Genomic DNA, 22,275 nt, shown 5'->3' with positions numbered 1-22,275 from the left:
AAACAGAAAATAAACTTAGCTGAGAGGTTGTCAGTCTTTAGTTTAAAACTGAAATTTGCTAAAAAAACCCTACTTGATTCTTTTTGGTTTACATAATTTAATGGGGGAGAAGGCAAAGTGCTAAGTTTAAAAAAATTTAAAATGTTTTTTCTTCCCCCAAAGCGAGCCCAAAGTGCATTGTTAGGGCTGATGATTTCATTCCCTGCCTCCCAAACATTTCAGTCTGAAAATACATTTTTCTTGTATTTTGTTCCCTTGAAGTAAGGCTGATGTTGATTACAATGCTGTACGTTCCCTAGGTATATTAACTCCTAACTATTGTGAAAATAGGGCCCAAATTCTGTATTTGCCCTATTAAACATACCTGCATTGCTGAATGGAAAAATTAAAGTGTTTCAAAACCAAAGTAATCTTTGTGAAGATTCCTTTTCATCTAATATGCACTGCATCTTCATGTATAGCTTGTGTATTCCAGTATATTTTCATCTTAGCTAATAAACCCAGTTCATATTTTTAATACTTTGCTGGGTTTTGCGTCTTGTTTCTTCCTTTCCCTTTTAGTTATCTTTCATATTATTGTAGTTTTTGAACTACCATGTGAATCTTTTATTTCTTTTATTTTTATATCTCAGTGTTAGTTAGTTATTAATGTTAGCAATCAGACTGTTTCCCTTCTTAAATAGAAGGAATTTATGCTATGGCTCACTGATTTATAATCTCATGTTATCTTGATTCATTTTGAAATTTTCTAATTACATTGTCCTTTTTGCTACCATAGCTGATGGGTATGGCTCTATCAGGTACTTCTTCAGATCAGTGCTGGCTTATGTATTCATCTTCTGTTCTGTGCTGTATTTTAATATTTGAAATCAATATAAACCTTAACACTTGGATTCAAGCTATTAAATATATAGGCATGATATGTAGATTTGGCCATTTATGGAAATGGAGACCAGTTGAAAGTTTGAGTCCGAATTGCTGAATCCTAACTTCATTAAAAAAAAAAAAAGGTTCAGTGGTGTCTGTGGATGATGGACACAAATTCTGTGCTAATTTAGAGGGAATTCATGTGGGTAGTATAGTGGAGGTATTAACCAAAATTTTAAATCCAAAAATCTGGGCTTTAGGAACTTTAAAATTATTGATTAGTTGAGACAGAAAGGCATAAGTTGTGTAAGGTTATGTTCAGAATTATGACAGAGTAGGGCTTTTGAAATTGTGCCATTTGTTTTGAGATACCTTTGACATCTGGAAGACAGAATCAAAATCAATGGAAGTTCTTTAAGGTTTTGATAAACCTTGTGAGTCATAAAACTGCCATGCAAAAGTGAGAAAAATGTTGAAGATCAATATGCCTGTGAGAAGAGAACAAGCTGAATGATTTTTTTACATATGAGGGGGTATTTTTATGGACTTAAGCTACAAAAGTTAGAAAGGTCCAGCTAGAAAAGTAATAGTCTACATTTTGTTCTTAAACTGACAATGATTGCTATATCTTTTCAATCAAAAAAAACCCAAAAAACGAAAAAACTTTTCATTTCTGCTGAATGAGCTTGGCAAAGAAAGCAGAGAGCCAAATTTAGACTTTTTTTAGACTGAACTACGGAGAGACTTGAAATGTTACTCTTGTTTAGAGTCACATTGAAAGGCATTTCTGTGGTCCAGATCAAGTGTGCTAAATAGGAAAATGTGTCTCTGATTGTGGAAAAATAATATAATCATTTGAGATCCAAAAGCAGAAGCTGATAGGAACAAAAATGTGATGTATTTGATCATATTTTAGAAGGTACAGTTTGGACTTCAGTGTTTAGGTTGATTGTCCAGTTTTAGGTACAACAATCCTAAATAGAATAATGATATTTATCTACATTTATTTTCTATTCATCTGTCTAAGGGTGGGGGTGGGAGGTGTATTTTTATTTGTTTTCAGTAGCTATGATGCCAGCCTCAGGAATATTACCTTTTACTTTCCAAAACAAAGAACATAGCATGGAAACCATTAGAAATTTAGCATTAGAGGTCAGATAGTATGAAGGTACTTGGAAAGCTGTCTGTGGACATTTTTTTTTTGGTAGCTATTTTAGGCTGGGTATCATAAGCATAAAAACATCAGTAGAAAAGACAGAAATTTCTCAAAAATAATATTACAAACTTTTATCTGCATTGAGCAATCATTTTCTTACCTAGATCTCTGCTATTATTGCTGTCTGTTGTTGTAATGATCATTAGAATTTAAGACGTTTTGCAGTCTACCTAGGAAAAATTTTGTCATCTGTGTCTTCACCCAGATCATCAACCCTTCTTCCATATTTTGGCAACCTGTTTAAAAAGTTACACAAATGGTTCAGTGATTAAATGATCACATTTGCAAAAAATTTGCATATTATTGAAAGATAAATCAGAAAAAAAGTAAGTAATAAAAAGGAGTATGATAGGCATTAAAACTTTTGCTTCAACAAAGTAAAAAGCAAAAATACTTGTTAGACACTGAAGAATTTCCATGCTTCTTTAGGAGCACTAACTGGGCTTTAATACATTCATTAAATCAAGAATAGAACAAGTATGAAAACAATTCAGCTGTGTGGTTCTTCACAGTATCTGTTATCTGATGACTACCCAAGAGCTGAAACTTCTGCAATGTGCCAGACTTCAAACTCTTTTTTATTCCTGTATATATTTCGTCTGCATTCATTACAGTAATACAATTATCAAAACTGTAATGTTTAACTATGATGGATTTTTGACAAAGTGATTGTTTTCAAACATTAAAAAAATCAAGAAAACCTCCCTAAATAATGATACTCAATATTGCATTATTTTATTTGCCTGTCATCTAAAAGGGACAATTGATTTTTCTCTTATTTATTTACTTACTTGGGAAGTGCTGGTACCTGAAGACCCGTAGAGGCTAAGAAAAATTAAACTCTTTTGAATACGTGATTAAATGACAACGTTTTGCACTAGTGTTTAAAGAGTATTTATTCAGCTAAAGAGCTGTTAAGGATTTGTGTAGATACAGGTAATAATTCAAAATGAAGGCATAGTGATGTCTGCTTTTTAATGGATCAACAAAATATTATCATATGAAAAATACAAATATATTGTTGCCTGCCATTTATTATATCTTATGATTTTACATTTTTTCATGTTATGTGTAGTTGCTCTACATCAATCAGAATTTTATAATATGTGTGTTGAAGTGTCTCAGTCTATGTGAAAGTATCTTTTAGCACTAATTGATGGCTAATTTTGTTTGGTGGAAGCCATAATTTCAGTAGTTTTGATTTGAGAACTGTTTGAACCATAAAGCAAAAGAAGTGAGTGAAACTACTCACAAATATTATCAACAAAAGCTAATCACAAAGCTAATACAAATATTAAATTACTGATTGTGTAAAAAGCAAGATTATGCTAATGAGATTATACCAGTCCTTTTCCTGTTACTTGAGACAGATGTAATTCCTTTATTTAAGCAAAATGTTTTTAAGTTCAGTGTATTTCTACTGTCCCCAAAGACGCAGATTGTCTCAGACCGTTTAAATTCCAACTCTTGTAGTTTCCTATAATTGCTTGGATGAAATGTTGCCTTCAAGTCTTGGTCTTGGCACTGAAATCAGTGGGACTATGACTTCTACAGGGGCTGTAACTTGGAAATTTTAATGAGCAGTGGATCAGCCTGCTCATCAGAGTCTCATATTACAGCAATCTTCAACATTTATATTAAAGAAGAATTGTTTAAAGTGGTGCTCTTACATCTCAAATGTTGGTCAGTGTGATTCAAATGGTCATTAAAATAAGCACTTAAATATAACTTAAATACATTTGAAAAGAAAAGCTTGAAATTTAAATTATTCACATCAAAGTAAGTTTATCTTAATGTCAATTAGAACTAAATTTAATTTAAATTTAATAAATTTTCCACAAAATCTTGGCTACTGCACACTCTTACCAGGTAGTACTACCTAAAATTCTTACTCTTACCCCATGCTTTTGTGTTCTAGGACAGGACAGTCTTTTAGGGTGTTTCTGACTCGGGACCTATGCAGACAAAATATAGTGACAGAAGCCTTAAAACTTACACTAGCTTTCCAAAAATGGCATCTGTGCATCCTACCAGTGTTCTACTGTGTTTAATACATAATGTTATTCATCAGGTAAATAATTTACCGTATGTGCTCATAAAAGCAGAAAAATACAGAGATATCTAACTGTGCAATTTAACCAAATAAATTGTTCACATAATCCATATCTTCCAGCTTATCATAGTATACAATGTAAAAAAATATTAGGACCTAAATCTTTCTAGGCTGTGTATTGCCTGAGAGTTAGCCACAAAGTCAGAGAGAAAGCAGCTTATTTTCCAGTAGCTGCATGGAAATTTTAGTAGCATTACCAATAAATAAGCAATATTTTAAGTACAACAAATCTACTTGTATATGTGCTGAAACAACCAATGAATAATAGAGGGTGTTAATGTACATGCCTTTCTCAACAAAAACCATGTACAATGTATGTTGCTGTTACTAACAGATGGGAGGCTGACAGAAACTAGCACTCTGTTTTACATCACTTGGGTTTGATTCATAGCCTCTTGGTACTGTTTTCCTATAGCACAAGTTTGGCATTCATTAAATTCCATGTGAAAGAGTAAGTTGTTCTTACAGTGTTAAAAAAATCAATGGCTAACTGCTGCTTCATCTTTCAAGCTAAACAATGTGTCCTACCACAAAATCAGGAATGAAGACAAGACAGCGTTGACTATCATGTCATTTGTTCCTTTGTATTCTTAATGGCCTTAAGATATCATTAGTATGTCTGGGTTTTAAACCTCTCTGCATATAGTGACCTAATTTTGCAAATACTTCAAATGGCCAGTGTAGGACTGAATTCTTTATAGTTTTTCTAATTGCCTGCTCAGTATTTTTCTGGTTTATTGTATGTATTTACCACTTATTTTCTTTCTTTTGCAGATTGTAGCTTTGCGTGAACAAAATGCACACATTCAAAGGAAAATGGCAGCTGGGGAAGGGTCTGCTGAATCAGAGCATATTGAAGGAATGGAGCCAGGGCAAAAGGTTCATGAGAAGGTATAAAATATTAGTTGTCATTAAATGTAACAATCCATGTAATAAATAATCAGGCTTTAGATTTTATTAAAGTGAATATTTTATGAGATGTCCATTTAGAGTATTATCTGCCTATTGAAACCAACATGAAAAAATGAGCTTGTTTAAATAGAAAACAAATGCAAATAGGCAGGCCCTTGCTCTTTGATAAGGTATTGAGTTAGATCTATAGCTTATAACAAACTTTTCTTGGAATTTTTTGCATAATGCTACAATTATGAGTACTATATGCTTTTGAGTGATCCTTTGTACATTGCATAAGAAGAGCAAGGTGTAGTGGCATGTATATGTGGAAGGCTGTATATGCAAACATTCCTGCAAAAAGAGAACCTAAAAGGATAATAGAGACCCTAAAAACTAGAAAAAGTAATTTTTATCTCTGCTCCCTATAGATATTCATCAAATTCATGTCCATGCTTGTACAGAGAGAAGCTACTTACTTAGAACTCCTTCAGCTGGAAATAGGTATATAAAATTCAGGCCAAGTATTTGCTGCTAAAAGACAACAAAATGTAGGGACTGATTTAGAAAAAAAGGCTTTCTCCTTAGCCTTAGATTTCCACATTGATAAAAACGAAGTTGAGCATCTTCCTCTCTTGCTTCAGAATTATTAAATTAAAATGATAGCATAACATGACATTTGGCAGACAGCTGAAACGCGTAGAGCTGCTGCTGGGATCTCTAATTGTGCATTTTTGTGTAATGCCATATGATGAACAGTGGCATAAATCATACATAGTAAAAATAGCCGTCATCATTATTTATTTTATAGTCAATCCAATTTACAATGGTGCACTTGCAGTGCAGGCATTAATTTTAGGCATTTGGGGCTTTATGTGTATTTTCCTTTGAGTAATCTATATGGTTGAGAAACACACAGTAAACAAATACTGTTCAGCTACATTCCCCTTTCTGCAAAATCTTACTCACAGATACATCTGAAATTTTGATAAAGTGTTCACCCCACTCAGTCGTGCTTTTAAATACAACTACACTGTTTAGCTGAAAATCTCTGCTTTCCCAGTTCCTTTGCAAGCTGTGTCTTCTGATTTGTCACTGGATTCATTGCTTACAAGCAGAACTAAGTGGAAACAAGACTATCCATCCTTTAAGAAATCTGCATATTTAAACACTAATGAGAGGAATGAAATCCAATGTAACATATTATTATAATAATTTTTTTAATTGAATGTTTCTAGAACAGTATGTCCAGAAAACTTCTATGCTTCCTAATAGAAACAATTTACATTGGTGGGGTTAGGCTGAAATAAAGGTTTCTGCTTATTAGATTTTGCTCCTTATGGTAACAAGAGCATACTGGATAGGGAGTTAAGAGGAGGTTCAGATTAACCAGTGCACTCTAATTCACATCCTCTACACCAGCTGCTTTTTACCTTTCTACGTTTACCTTGGTGGCCATCATCAATTCCTTATTATTTAGGAAAGAGAAACTTAAAAGCTAGCAAATACAGAAACTTGTAAGGGGGCTAACTTGCACAAAGAGAAGAGCTTTAAAGGACTTGGAAAAATAGTTTCAAAGAACACATGATAAAGATCACCTGCTATGGGAAATAAGTAAGATGAAACCATTTCTGCTATCAGATATTCTCATACTTAGATCTGTGACCACTTGCTGCCACCCAGATCCTTCACTTACTGTCTAAGGACAATTGCCTGTTTTCCCCACAAGCAAAAGCCAGGAAAGAGAGGACTCCCAGTGAATAAGTTGCCCACTGGGAAATCTAGGGAAGCAGCTAGGGATGCTGCAATGCTGGGACTGAACAACCAAAAATAAGATACTGTGAATAAGGAGTTTGCTTTCAAATAAACTCATTATTTCTTACTGGTATTTATTTCAACTTCCTCAAGAACCATGAAAGTGGAATTATTCAGTAAAACAGTATTTTCAGAAATGATCACAGGAAAATTAGGAAGCATTAAAGTTGCTTTGGAAAAGAGGAGTTCTGATGTTGTCCACCTTAAATGTCCACCATTACAGCCTCCCCTTCAGTTGTAATTATATTTTGTTTGTTTCTCTCTCATAATGGAGAAGATTCCTAAATTCTGTTCAACTTATTTTAATTCAAATATATAAAAAATCATTGCAATAATTTTTCTGAAGTTAATGGAATTTTATCAGAGATTAATTAGCCTGAGAATTACTATTTTTATCCTCAAAGATGTAATGGATATATCAAAAAGATTCCTGCTTGACAAATCCAGCATGAATTTCTGTTACGCTGAAGGCACAAAAGTTAAGTATTTAAGTGAAGTATAAATCAGGGTGTTTCTCCTTGGAAGCATGCTGGTCTTAACTATATTAAGGGCAGTTTTACCAACAGAAATTGGTAACTCCCTTCAGAATAATACCAGAAACAAACTGAAATAGATACATATACCAGGATAGGTGAAAGAGTCTGGTATTTATGGTGCAATGGAGACCAGATGTTACATTTTATGAGGAATTCAGGGCTGTATATAGTTACTTTTTGCAAGAATTAAACAGCTGGGTCTATTTTGCTTTATAATAAACCTCAGGTTGCCACATTTAGCTTATTTAAGAATCATGTTTTTTCTTCTTACTCATAGCACTAACAAATTAAAATAATTAAATCAAATGTTCAAAATTAAATCATTAGGTTATGAATAAAAAAATCTATGAAAACATTGACAAAAATTGTAGGCATTGTATCCTGTAGGAGTAAAAGGTGTTTTGCCAAGTCAAACATAATGGGCAAAATGTTCAGAGTGCAAATCAAATACTATTTATAAAAGCAGCAAATGTCTTTCAGAGCAATCATCAGAATCTGTTCTAGTTTTTGGACTTGATTATTTTTGGATTTTCTGATGCATGTTTTTGTATGATTAATAGAAAACTGCAGAAAACTTCCAGTTTCCATTTTTACTGAAAAAAGTTTATATCACATACACTTCTTTGTTTTGAATGAATAAAAAAAATCTTTCAACTGGCAGCATAATGAAATGGTAGAGTGTGGAGTGAAGGAAGGACCTAAGTATAAACATGATGTACAAAAAATACTGGGAGCTGTGATCCTTGCCCCAAGGCATATACATTCTACATTAGAGAAATAATACAAAATACATCTGATAAACAGATAATGAGTTTGTTTACAAGCAGTGCAGATATATTTCTGGTTTTCTAATTATCTCTTTCTGGATTAATATTGATAAAGCTAATTAAAGAATCATGTACTGAGGGTGACTTAATGAAGGTTGATGGCTTGACACACCTGGGGAGGAGTATTGAGAGAAAGGAAACAAGGATAAAAGCTTCAGCTGTGTTTAGAAGCCTTCATGGATCTAAGGACAGTATGCAGTGTTCTTTCACAAAGAGTCTAGGCAAATATTTTGTAAGTACTGTTCTGCTTAATAGTTTAGTATGGCTGCATGGCTATGAACACTTAGTACCTCACATTATAGCATAGAGAGCTGCATTGCTTATGCATAGTTTAAATGATAAATCAAAGACTTCTCAGCTCTTTGTGAGGAAATCAGTTATTTGCTTGTTTCATATAAATTAGTGTGCATTTCATTCGTTCATACGAATTTCTTTTCCTTTTTACCCAGTAGAAGCCCTATATGCTGCTATATATTAAGCCTGTTAGAACACAGCTGTAAAGGGGAAATTTTACAGGGGAATTTTACATTTCAAGTACTGTAACAGCTGACAGCATTTCTGTCAGCAAGACTGTCTGACCTTTGCTGGATGACTTACTGCAAGGAGTTGTCAGGTCATAATTTCTAATGGTTGAATGGGGAGACTAGTAAGAGAAAGGTGTTAGTGAAGGCAAATGAGGATTGAGTTTGTGTGTGTAGTTTGAACAGCTAGCTAGCCCTTACAATAAAGGAGCAGTAACTGATTTCTATCTGTGAGAGCTGAGAAAGTCTTCTAAAAGTGTAGAAGAGATAGGAGAGATAAGCAGGCTTTTGGGAAGGGACCAGCAATAAGAAAAAACATGCCCACCCAACAAGTGAATGCCCTCCCCTTCCTCGTTTGCAAAAGGACTAAAGTGGGACAGGTGGTCACAGGCACGAGAAAGATGAATACAAGCTGAAAGCTGATCAAAAAACAGACATTCTAGATCTTAAATTAGTAACAAAGCTAGGAGTATTTTGATGGCTCAGTAGAAAGAGTAAGGAAGTGAGGATGTTATGAGAGAAAAGTGCAAGCAAAAGTAGCTATTTTTACATCAGTAGTAGGGTAGGGAAGAAAAATTTCAGTTGAGAAAATGTATTTGATAGCTGATTAGAAGTTGGAGATAATTTGGAGTAATTGAAGAGGAGACCTCTAATGATGAGATTGCTGCCTGACACAGACCAAAATGTGTGAAACAACCCAGAGAAGTGGAATAATTTTCAAACTCAGAGGCAATCAACCACTTAGAAATTATTGTGACAGCTTAAGTTTAATGCTACTGGGTTTGGCATAGTTTTACACACTTTAGTTTTTCTCCTGGTTACATGAATGATGACCATGCTGCTTTTGCTTGTTTAGTTGTCCTTTGGGTTTGGTCTATTTTATAGCAATGTGTCTCTGTTAGTATCAGTTTCTTTTGAATGTTATTGTATGAGGCAGTTGAATGGAATGGGGTGGAAGAACTCTACACTATAGTGACAAGCATCCTATGGTAATTTATTTATTCTTACATCTTAAACAGCATCAGTAAGTATTACTGTTTGCAGCATTTATTTTTACTCTTGCTTTCATAAAATAAATGACCTGTATAATTTAGCTTGGTGGTTGTCTTACTTTTTGATATTCCTATACTATAGAATTCAAGTAAGTTTATTTGACCTGTGAGTAAACTGTATTTCTGTTTCTTCCCTAATGATGTGGCCTTCATGACCAGATTTTCTAAGTTGAAAAGAGTATCTCCATCATTATAGAGCTAAAAAGAATCTTTTTTTCCCCCTAGGATTAGAGGCAAAAAATTCCAAATTTCCATGTGACCATGGTACAATGGGGATTTGTAGTGCAATGAACTTGCCAATATTCATTTTAAAAGAACTGTCAGTGTTATTTACCATTTAGAGAGTGTCCTAGTAAAGAGTAGACATGAGGCACACTATTTTAGGGTTTAAATAAACACAACCACAAATAAAAAGGGAGAATTCACATACACACAAAAACCCCAACCACATAACCCAGTACTTGCACCATAAAAATACTTGTTTCTTCTAGGAATTCTAGACCAGACTTCTGAATTTTTAGATTATTTTCAATTATTCAAAAGTACCTTATGGTTAGACAGAGTTTAATTTAGTTCTCTGACATGGAAATGCTTGTGCATACAGGCATCCTCTGAATCACCTGTGCTCGTACCACCAAAACTAAGAGGCAAAAATGAGGAGTTCAGTCACATTAATGAGTCCTGTCTCTGCTGCAGGCTGTTCAGAGATAACCTCATGAGGTGTTATTGGTTTCCTTCTCACCAGTCTCTGAGGTTAAAGTCTAGCAAAAAATACATAAATCATTACTTATGGATAGTATTTGAACCAAATATTTTGCATCAGATGTTTTACAGCTGGAGAAAAAACATCACCTGGAGATGCTGTTTTATTGTTCTTGGGATTTGCTTTAAAATTTCAGTTTTCATGTACATTTTACCACATGTGTAGTTGAACATAAGTACAAAATAAAATAGAAAAGAACTTTGCTATATAACCTGAGACAATTTCACCATTTCTTTTGTGAAATTCTGTAGACTGGTGTCCCTACTGGTTTTGGTTGTTTTTTTTTTATTATTCTATGTTACATGTAACTCCAATTAGTTTGCCTCCAGTGTTATTTTGATAGGGTTTAATTGAAAGGGCAGGATGAATTAGATTAATAGAGACTACAATATTCCAGATTAGCCTTACTTTACAATTTCTCATGGTGTTCCTTTTACCACTGTTCCTGGCTTTTTCTAGTAACCTAGTCTGCAGCTGCTTTTCCTTTAATTATCTCATGTAGAGTAAAGCAGCAATTTAGGGGGGATTTATGGTTATTTGTAATGCTCCAATTTGCTGTCCTTCTCCCTGCTGACACTCCTATGTGAGCAGCAGATTCTTATTGCTGTGATTTTGGATCTTGAAAGAAAGAAAACTGTGTTCTAGGGATGTTATTTTCCTTTTCGTACTCTTCAGTGGCAGTGAACATTTACTTTCCTCCTCCATTTCCACAGACCTTAAGAAATTAAAAGTTTACTTCTCCCCCCAAAAATTTCTTGTTTAATCCCTATTATCCCCTCATTCTTCTCTCTGAGTGTGTCACCTGCTATAGTTAGTACCATCACTGTCATCAGATTCACTTGATGATTATTCCATCCTTTCTGTTTCTTCTCCTATCTTGTTTAACTATATTTGGGTGAGTGTAAAGGCTTTCTTTATGAAGGAAGAGTATGTTTAAAACCCATAGTAACAACCATGTTAGTTATGTTATATCAGTTATTTATCCAGTGTGGTGATATGGTGATATAACAGGTAAAAAAAAGCAAATAATAAATAATAAACAATCCCTGTTTACAAAAACCCACAGGAATCCTCTTGCTGCTGCTCTTTCCTTCATTGTTCCCAGGAGAGGAGGAATGCAAGTGCTGCATTGCTGGGTAGAGATGTCATTGCTCATACACCTTTGTTTGCTCTTACCTAGCCCTGGAAAAGACATCTTAAGCTTTTCTTGAGCCTTCCAGTCCAATGCCAGCCAGATTCTCAGATGGCTGAGAAATCTGTGGAAAGGGGCAGGAGCAGGGGCCCTCACAGTGTGTGCAGCAGGTGAGCACACACTGCAGCTGTGTGTACCTACCATGTCTGTAGAAGGCAAGAAAGATGAGGGGGAAAATACATGATGATGCCACTTCTGCAGCATTGAAGTCTGAATAAGTAAATGTGATAGAAACAGATGGACTATTTGTATTGGGTAAACCAGTTAGCAAAAAACCCTCAAAGCATTGAAGCATGTGAGCTATTTGCCACATTTCTTTTTTCAAGGAAAAATAGCCATTGGTCTTAGATTATTTCATGTGAACTAATCGAACTTAAGGAGTGTGTCCATTTGCAGCTTTTTCACGACCACCTTTGATAGGCAGCATCATAAAATTTGTTGAAGACTTCATCTGGATGATTAACTCCTAAGACAGGTCTAGGGAGCATGTATATTTTTATTTTCTCTGCTAGAATGTTTTGACCAGTTAGAAAGTTTTATTTAACATTCCTTCTTTAAAGATTTCCTAATTGTTTATTTCCAGTACTTTCTTTTCTATTACCCCAACTAATTTGACACTATTTCTTTAATTTTTGGGGGATGTGGGGTAGTATAGGGATATGATAGTTAAGAATGTTTATTTTAAAACATTTTTTAAAATTATGTTTATCTGAAAAGGTTTCCTTTAGTGCTTCAGGTAATAATTAGCAGAGATCTATTAAATTTCACTGTCTCAAACATTCAACTAATAGTTTATTTACAAAGGATTCTAATTAATATGCAACAACAACATTGTAATTGATTTATTATTTGCAAGTGTTGCAATCGATGCACAGTATCAACAACAAGAAGCTTCTTGAATACCAGGAAACAAAAATATTCAACCAGTTTAAAAAATTCAACCAGAGAAAGAACAAGAAAAACAATCAAACATGGACACAAAACTGATAATAGAGAAGATGCTGCAGTTCTGTACTTCCATCTTCTTCCATAGGAGATTTCTCTGGACAATGGGAGATTCCTGCTCCTTTCATTAATTCAGAAAATGAATTTGAATCACCATCTACAGAAAGCCTTTTGCTTCTACTGCCACAGCATATTTTCACTTTCTTGTTCAAGCTATTTTTGTGGTGGGAGAGAAGGAAAATTATTACCATAGATGTTGATAAAAACCCTTCTTAAAAAGAGAGGAATGTTTTATCAGTTATTTCTTGAGTTAGTACTTAATAACTTTCTACCTGTGGTCTTTTGAAATGATTGCTGTATGTATGTATCCATAGAATGGATATATCATAAAATAGTAACAAGGCATAAAAGTGACAAAATGTCAGTTAAAATCCCTTGATAAACTTTTAAAGTATGCTTCAAAATTCTAAATATACCAGATTTTAAGATGAGTTTTTAAAATTTTATTTGTGTATTTACAGAAAGCTGTTTTTTTAAATCTTGATCTTACTAAGGAAAATTTAAATGTTGACATATTTAGTAAGTTGGAAATTTTAAATAACAACTAGCTCTATACATGAATACAGAAAAAATGTAAAGCAAAGCTGAATGATGATAAGAATTAAAGCACTATTTGAAAAGAGTTCGTCAAAGAATTATGAGGGAAATTAATGTGCATAGATCAAAATACATGTATACATAATTGTCAATCACAACATTGGTTTAGTGGTGAGAGACATAGTCTAACTGCAGTATCACTTGTCTTTCTAGAAATCTTGGATACTGAGTAAATTAGTAGAAAAAAATGGTTTTTAGGTTTAATTTATATTTGGTTTAGTTATTCATATCTCAAGGAAAAAAGCTTCATGAATGAAAAGAGAATACTTCTCTTGCAGTGAACTTACTCCCAGATACCACAGGTTGACATTTCATAATCACCAGGGTTTATGTCACATAAGATACATGAACACATGCCATTTACTGCATTTGACATTTGGTATTTTGCTTATTATAACCTTGCAGCATTCCTGGACTACTCTTCATAGAGTTGTAGGGCAAATTCCATGCAAGATAATTTGCTAGTATGTGAAAACTGCTAAAATTGCTGTATAAGATTACAACTGTAAAACAAATTATAATTGTCATAGATACAAATTCATCTTAAATTTTCTAAGTGTGAGAGTTGGACTGTTTTATCCTGTTTGAGTATTTGAGTACTATTTATTTTGTGATGGTGGCATATTAATAGTATTTTGATTCAAGCAGACTAAGTGAACACTTCCAAAATATCAAGCTAAGTATAAGTTTTTAATTTACTATGCTCATCTTACCATGGTGTCCTGAAACTAGATCAACAATGGTTCAGCAGCTAACGTAAAATATCTAAAATACAATTAGGTAGTATGAAGAATACAACGTTGGAACTGAGTTATTGATGTAGTCAATTTTTAAAGTACTTTTATTCAGGGATGAACAGTGGGGCAGGTGATCTTGATCTGGGTTCATGTTATGGCTGATTGAGAAAAGAATGCTGTTAAAGCCATTAAATAATGTTCTTACAATGTGCTAGAAGATTCCTGTATAAATATATTTTGACACTAATAATGCGAAATGCTAATGAAAGCTCTCTCAGACCCTGCTAGGGATTTTTCACATATACATTGCTATACACATTATCACCTGAAGGACAATAAGCACCTTTTAGGACCAATATTTCTGTATAGTGTTTAAAATTGTAGTTATAATTTGTAGTTACAAAATGCTTTGCTCCTGTGCTTCATAATATAAATTTTGCCAATCAAGAAAGTTAATGACAGGCTAGTCACTTTGGTTTTATTTCTTCATATTGCAGGTCAAATTAAATGTTTCTGATTGTGTTTGTTCTTTATGCCTGTTTTTTTGACATGAGAGAATTAAATTTGTATAAAACCATAGACTTAGCCTATGCTGGAAAAGGTTAATGTGGATTTCTGTTGTAATGAGGCAATACCAGCAAGTCCTGCTGGTGAATGCACTTCTATCCTGAAATCATTTATTTGCAATATAAATCATATTGCTAAGATCGTGTCCCAAATGCAGCATGTGTTACAGAATCTTGATTTTTTTTTTTCCTTATTATATTCATACCAAGGCTTTTGGCCGCACATAAATTACTTCAGTAGAATTTGTTCCTAATGTAAATTTAACCAGTATGTTGTCTATACTGAAAGCAATTTCTGGTTACACTGAGTTTGTGATTTATTAATGTTGTTTCCTGTCTGCAGTATATTTTGCAAATGACATTAACTTTATTTCAATTAAAATGCTATGTAAGTTTAGTTAAGATGAATGAAATCAATTTGGTGATTTTTAGAAGTATTGTAATCTGTACTCAAATAGTCACAATGCCAAATAAAATCTTTTTATGTGTAGTATTCTGCTCTTAATGCAAGTATTTACACCTGTGATGCTACATTCTGGAGTCCATTGATATGAATTAATCTTCTGCTATTTTTTCATAACTATACCTATCTTATCTACCATGAAAATATGTTTTTCTTCCTAGTTACTTTGGTAATTTTTAAAATAATCTTTGCTTTAGAAATTCTTTAGCTAGAGGCCATCTTGAAAGTTAATTAATCAATGTCACTTCTCCATTAACAGCGCCTATCAAATGGCTCAATAGACTCAAATGATGAAGCCAGCCAAGTCGTTGAACTTCAGGAGCTATTGGAAAAGCAAAACTATGAAATGGCACAGATGAAGGAGCGTTTGGCTGCACTGTCTTCTCGGGTGGGAGAGGTAGAGCAGGAAGCAGAGACTACGAGAAAGGAGCTCATTAAAACAGAGGAAATGAACAGTAAATATCAGAGAGACATTAGAGAGGTAAGGAATTCACCACACTCACCTCATATGTCTTGATTGTTGTTCCTGTGATATTCCCTACAAACTGATAGAGGCCAATGTATATGAGCAGCAAAAGTTGAGCACTGATGAAAGAAAGCCCTTAAACATGGAGAGAGAAAATTTAAATTAAGAAAGAGCACTAGAAATTTATTCCTTCTTCTCAATAAATGAAAGTAAAATTTAATTTTCCATCTCTTTCATCCTCTTAAATTTGTGTGTTTCTCAGTATATCATCTCTTAGGCAGATGGTCTCAATATGTATGGATGGTTGGCTTCTAGAATCTATTTTGTTATGCATTAGTTATCTTTCTATTACATTGGCTTTTAAGAAAAGACTGGGTATACTGTCAGTGCCATGGCTTAATTGACAAGGTGGAGTTGTCATAGGTTGGGCCTGATGATCTCAGAGGTCTTTTCAACCTAGCTGATCCTGTGATTCTGTATCACAGCTACAAGAAATCCCAAAGAACTCTCTTTAAAACTGAAGATTTACTGCAGAGCATACCTTACGCTTCTGTCTATTATTAGCATGAACATTAAACTGGTATAAAATTATGTATTATTTTAATTGCACTGTTCCTGATGGGGTATTTTCTGTCACATTAGGCAATGGCACAAAAGGAAGATATGGAAGAAAGAATAACCACGTTGGAGAAGCGCTACCTCAGTGCTCAGAGAGAATCCACCTCCATACACGACATGAATGATAAGCTAGAAAATGAACTGGCAAACAAGGAAGCCATCCTGCGTCAGGTGCTGTACCTGCATTAGTCAGTTGTTTTCTTCATGCACAATGAAAATTAATGTCAATTTATTATAAGAGGTTTTCATTAGGTTAATCTCTTCAGTTTTAATCAACAGATCAGTTAATCTAAAAAACTCCTAAATTGTTCAGGATCTCTAAATTTTGTATCAGCTACTATAGCTGTGAACTATAATTTAATGTGTACATTAAATGTTGGAAAGTAACTGTGTTTTCTGATAGTCTTACATAAGTGCATACAGTCTCATTCCCTAAGTAGTGGAATATCTTTGCTACTTATGTAATAACTTTGGAATTTTATTTACTAAAAAGTAGATTGAGCTATTCCTTGAGCTATAATTCCTTTCTGCAGGAAAGATCAAAATTTGCATACAGTATAGTCAAATGATTTTACAGATGAGTAGAGTGCAAATAAAATTTTAAAAAGCTAAATTAACTGTGAATATGTTTTAAGAAAACATATAACATGACTGTGCAGCTTTCTCTCATGGTACTTTGTTTCCATGGTGATTCCAAATCTGGAATGTAAACTGAACATAAAACATTGGTTTGTAATTTAAAGGATATGACATAAACTGAAGGCAAACATGAAGTGAATATAATTTATACTGAATCATTCAAACCCAGCCTCAGTATCAGACTTCTTTTTTTCCTAGTATGTCTTTAAACAATTTAAAGAGCTCTATGGGAAATTAGCTGGTGTGATGTGAAAATCTCTGCTTCTGTAATTGTATGCAGATATATTTGCACACACATGTACACATCCCCCTGTATCTGTGTGTATATATGTATTTGACTACTTCTTCAGCGAAATTAAACCATCAGAACTCAAACTCTCCAGCTTTTGCCAGCTTCCTTAGAATATTTTAAGAGGTATCTTTAATTGTCAGGGGAAAACCACCCAACGATGGAAAAAGTAAGGTACTTGTATCTGAGTTCTTATTGTTGCCAATGTAAGTCATGCTTTGCTGCAGTTCTGCCTACTCAAAGCAGGAATTAAAACAACTAGGTTTAGAGTATATATGGTCAGACTTAAAGTTGGTTTGCAGAATTGAGATGAGAAAAGTCTAGCTTTTCATGCTTTTTGATTGATTAAAAAAGAATCTACAATCACACTCCTTTTTCATTTTGTCTTTGTATTACCTGGATTGAAGGAGAAAGCAGCAACCATTAAAAAAATCTTAATTGTGTGGTGCATCTCAGTAGGCTAGAAAATGCTGCAGTTATAAAAAGTCCTTCTATTTCCCTCTAGTAGTTATGACAGCTTACTCAATTTCACCTCTGTAAAATGAGATTTAATTGTAATTAATGAAATGTCAGTTTTAAATTTTTATAATATATGACTGCCATTCATTCAGAAAATTATGTTTGACAATTTATTCAGGGAATTCTTTCCTTTCAGAATTGTACTTCGTTCCCATTTTAGCTCATATGTAAATTTTTCTGAAAGATGGACTCTATTTCCATTTAGAAAATTCTCATTTTACTGGCACCAGTACTATCATTTTGCTCAGATAAATACCACATCTATCAGTGGAGCCTTTTCATCTTAATTACTGCTATTTTATAAGTCCTTTTATTCACCTTCATTAAATCCTTGAGCCTCAAATTGATGCCTTTAGTTTTAAGTTTTCCTATTCTCCTTGGATGTGCTTTTCTGATGTGCTAGGGTGATGAAGACAAAACAGTCCTATTCCAGTTAAGAACTCAAGGACAGTTTCGCCAGACTTCAGACCCTAAGCACAAACATTGTGGAAACGTGGAGGGTGGGTCCATGCAAATGAGCCAAAACCTATAAAAATGTGAGATTTTGTGACCAACCCCTCCTCTGCTTCCATCTTGGAGCCATCCAGGCAGGGGTCACAACTGTAGCACTCATACTGCTGGGGTGTGGCTTTTGTAGGCCTCTCAATAAATACCCATTTTATTCCCCTTAACTCTGTGTGTAGCCTCTGTTCCAGCTCCTCAAGGCATCAAAATCAGTAGTAAGACTGGCAGCCTACATTGTTCCATGCTGGGGTTAATACCTCTCCCATACTAAGGGGTATCTTGCCCATTAATGACTTTTGCTATCATTTCACTGATAGGAAAATCTTTTAAGATTGATTTTTATTTTTTTATACTTGTTTATCTATCTTTGGCTTTCAGTTGGAAGACAAAAACAGGCAGCTGCAAGAGCGTCTGGAGCTGGCTGAGCAGAAGCTGCAGCAGACCATGAGGAAAGCTGAAACCTTACCTGAAGTGGAGGCTGAACTGGCTCAGAGAATTGCAGCTTTGACTAAGGTACTGAGAAATAGGCTCACTTCAAAAGCCCTATTGTTTAGCACTGATTTGCAGCCTGATTCCTCACCTCAAGGACAAAACAAAAAACAAAAATCATCGAGCTGATTTGAATGAAGAAAATGTTTCTTGATAAGTATGGACACAGGAATGGTTTCAATGCCATGTTTGCAGTTCTTAGCATTTTGATGACAGGAAAAGTAGTTATCTCTAAGTTAGCCTAGGCTATACTTACAAAGGAGTCATGTATTTCCAATACAACTGAGCATTACTTACTCTAGGAGGACTCATTTTACTGTGTAAGAGTTTGTAATTTGAGGGTAGGCAGCAAGGGAAGTCCCTTTCCTACAGGTACTTCGTTTTTCTGGATGTTTTCATATACTATGTATGCAAACAACACCTAGTTTTATTGCAATAAGTGCTATAAAATCAAATCCTGGTGGCAGGTGGGATCATTTGTGCAACACAAATGAAGAAAGCTTGCAGTACATGCTTACAAGGTTTGCTTTGAATGATTCTTTGTATCATATACGAAGAAAAATGTAAAACTCCGAGTGGATTGCAAACTTTTTTCTGATAAATTTATTATATGGCTGCTATCTTACAGAGAAATAAGAAGATAAATTTTCATTAGTGTGTTTTTTATATTTGTCCTCTAATGCTTTCAGGTGTGCATGTAGTTAATACTGTAGCTCAAGTATTATCAGCTTCATAAAGACATATAATGAAGTTTATACATATATAAAGAGACTCTCTCTTAAAATCAGACAAAGAAAAATGCATTTAAGAGACTATATTATATATTATTCTGATTTATCTAAGCTTTCCTTTTTCTATTGCCAAGGAATGCTTCTACTTATGTACTGAGCTGTTTTGAAATTTGATGGACTTTTTTCAGTTCCTATGTTTTCCAGTTTTAGTGAAACCTTAAATGCTGAGCAGTTCATTAATAAATTATGATTTTTAAGTAATTTAGTTAAGCAGAAGAAACAAAAAAAGGCTTTTGGGGGAATTTGTGTTGGTTATTTTTTATTAAGGCAAGATCATTATTCAGTAATCGAGGATTTGTGCTGTCACTTTAGGTTTGTATGAACGAGTGTGAATCTGAAAGAAAGACTTAAAATTGGGGGAGGTGGCGGGGGGAGGAAGGCAAAAAGAATCAGCAGAAGATATACATGAAATACCAAATAAATTTCATTGGATTTTAATAAAAACTTAGGTGCACAGAAGAGCAATCCCTTGGCATTTTAACTTTTTTTTCCCATTTGTTTCTGATTCAGCAAATAATCATATATTCTAATGCCCTCAGTAGCTTAAAAATACTGTTTTCTATTTTAAGAGGATTTTTCCTGAATAAGTTCTCCAGCAATTAGCCACCAGTAAGTATTTGGCAGTCTCAAGCATGTATTTTCTTGCAACTGCATTTTTCCTTGAACATATATTAATGACAAAAATTGTAACAAGAAATCCCATTTCAACCATGCAGAACACTCAGGGACTTCCATGAGATACTGTTGTTCTTGTGACCATAAAGCTGCAATATACATCTTCGTTTGTCTTCTTACATTATTTCATGAGATGTGGTTAGAGCTAATGCTCCACCCCATTTCACTTTGATGTACTTGATCAAAGTTTTTGCCAAGTGGGAAACTCTGAGAAATAGGTTATAATGCTGGTTCTGTTCATTTCTCAGTGATTACATGAAAAACTGAAAACATGTGTTTTAGTTAAAATTGTGCTGCCTTGGGATATATGACATGAAGAAGAATGTCATAATTTGGCCAATAGGCTAATTAGGCTTGTGGCTTATGTGTTTTGTATACAATTTCTTTGCAAACTGTAGAGTTTAATAAAGTGCTGCTTTGACAGCTCTGAAGTTTCAAGTCCATTACTTTTCATGGATCACATAAATGAGGCTCTAAACCAAGGACACTAATCACTGCACCTTACTTAAGTAGTTTTAAGTTAGCTAGCTGGTGTGCTCTTACATGTGGCCACCTATTCACTGACAACTGCAAGTCCTGCCTGAGGGGCTGAATAATGCTTAATTAATTTTGCCTTGGTTGGACTTTATGCCAACATACATGCTGTCTGTAGGACTCAAATTATGTGGCTGCAGAATCCCCAAATCCTGTCTACCTGAGCTGTGTGATCACTGCAGTGTCTGTGTATACCAAGTAAAAGAGGAGCCACCAAATCAGCTACTGTTTCTGCACTAAAAAAAAAGTCAAAACTGATTCTCCTTCCTTTAGTACTATGTCAATGAGAGTGGCTTCTCTGACATTAATGGGGTTACAGTCATATGGAAGAGGTGAGTTAAGCCTAATATGCTTTATATGTATTTTAAAGTAAAGTAATGTGGGTTATCTGCTTTGCTGTGGGTAAAATACAAAACCAATTACTTACATGTGGAGATAAATCAGAACAAATATGTTCTGGATTAGGCTGTGATTATTCACCATCCCCACCTCACCTCCCATAGATTAAAAAGGTGAATGTTGCAATTCTGCATTCAAATTTTAAGTCTTGCTCATAATAAATCCAGGTTGGCATTCTGCAAATGAAGGATATAAAGTGTGATCCTTCTGTCATGTCAGTTTTTAAAATTAGTTGGTTTTCCTTTTTGTATGTATATAAGCTAGTGATATGTCTTTCTGCTACTTTTCCATGCCCAAACTATTTCATAAGGAGTGAACTTCCAAAAATTTGGACTATACAGTGAACTTGGATAAGTACCCATAAATTTACCTGAATCATTTGAACTTTTATTTGGCTTTGTTTTCACTGTGTTCTGCCCATTGGGTGAGCAACTGGAGGGTTAGTCAGCCTCTGGCAGACTAACCTGGAACAGCATGATCCCATATACTGTGCTGTCCTGCCTGGCCATCACACTGGTACCTTTCTGGTCATGACAAGTAGCACAGGTCTCAGCATGTATCCCAAGATTTAGATTCCCATGACTCATTGAGCCACCTCCTACTCACTCTCACAGTATTGGTCTGTTTGCCTGCCCTGGAGAAGAGGCAGTTCCTAGTAGAAAGAACCTCCTTCCTGTATTAACCTTTCTTTATCTCACGAAATGTTTATTTTCCTCAGAAGGGACAGACATTGGAGCATCGATAATCTTCAGTTGGTTAGTCTGTCAAACACAGTTTCTCCTTGCATGTGTTGAAGAAGGGGTCTAGTAGGGCCAGCCAGCATCCACCTACTTCCATTCACTCACTCCCACTCGTAGTCCTTTGCCCCCGGGTGCTTGTGCAGCAGAGGTACCAAGTCATTTCTCTGATCACAAGGCTGCAGTCAGCATTTTACACCATCATTCCTGTATGCAGGTCACCAGAAATATCAACCATGCTTTTCAGCTGCATTAGAGAAGCACTGAGATGGAGAAGAGGGTAAACCATATCATAATAAACCACATTTAGCATAGTAACACCTTCAGTTAATTTTAAAGGTGATAAAAAATGACTTGAGAGTTGGAGGCAAGTGGGACATAATGCTTGTTTTGTGGTAGTGTGGGGATGTGGTTGGCTTTAAGCAGGGAAGAAATTGCAAAACAAGTAAAAGAG

General features: G+C 34.5%; 1 protein-coding gene across 11 annotated transcripts in view; it reads left to right on the top strand.

The window, feature by feature from the left end:
• PPFIA2 (PPFI scaffold protein A2) overlaps window positions 1-22,275 on the top strand; it is a 281,559-nt gene that overhangs the window by 200,360 nt on the left and 58,924 nt on the right. For all 11 annotated transcript variants that reach the window (XM_088164997.1, XM_088164999.1, XM_088164996.1 and 8 more), the window contains 4 exons: window positions 4,971-5,087; window positions 15,421-15,642; window positions 16,270-16,416; window positions 18,575-18,709. In XM_088164997.1, coding sequence (XP_088021123.1) covers window positions 4,971-5,087; window positions 15,421-15,642; window positions 16,270-16,416; window positions 18,575-18,709 — 621 coding nt within the window. The remainder of the gene's footprint in view (window positions 1-4,970; window positions 5,088-15,420; window positions 15,643-16,269; window positions 16,417-18,574; window positions 18,710-22,275) is intronic.

Source organism: Sturnus vulgaris, chromosome 5, assembly GCF_052056855.1.
Source record: "Sturnus vulgaris isolate bStuVul1 chromosome 5, bStuVul1.hap1, whole genome shotgun sequence".
NCBI classification, from domain to species: domain Eukaryota; kingdom Metazoa; phylum Chordata; class Aves; order Passeriformes; family Sturnidae; genus Sturnus; species Sturnus vulgaris.
This window is presented reverse-complemented; position numbering and strand designations above follow the sequence as displayed.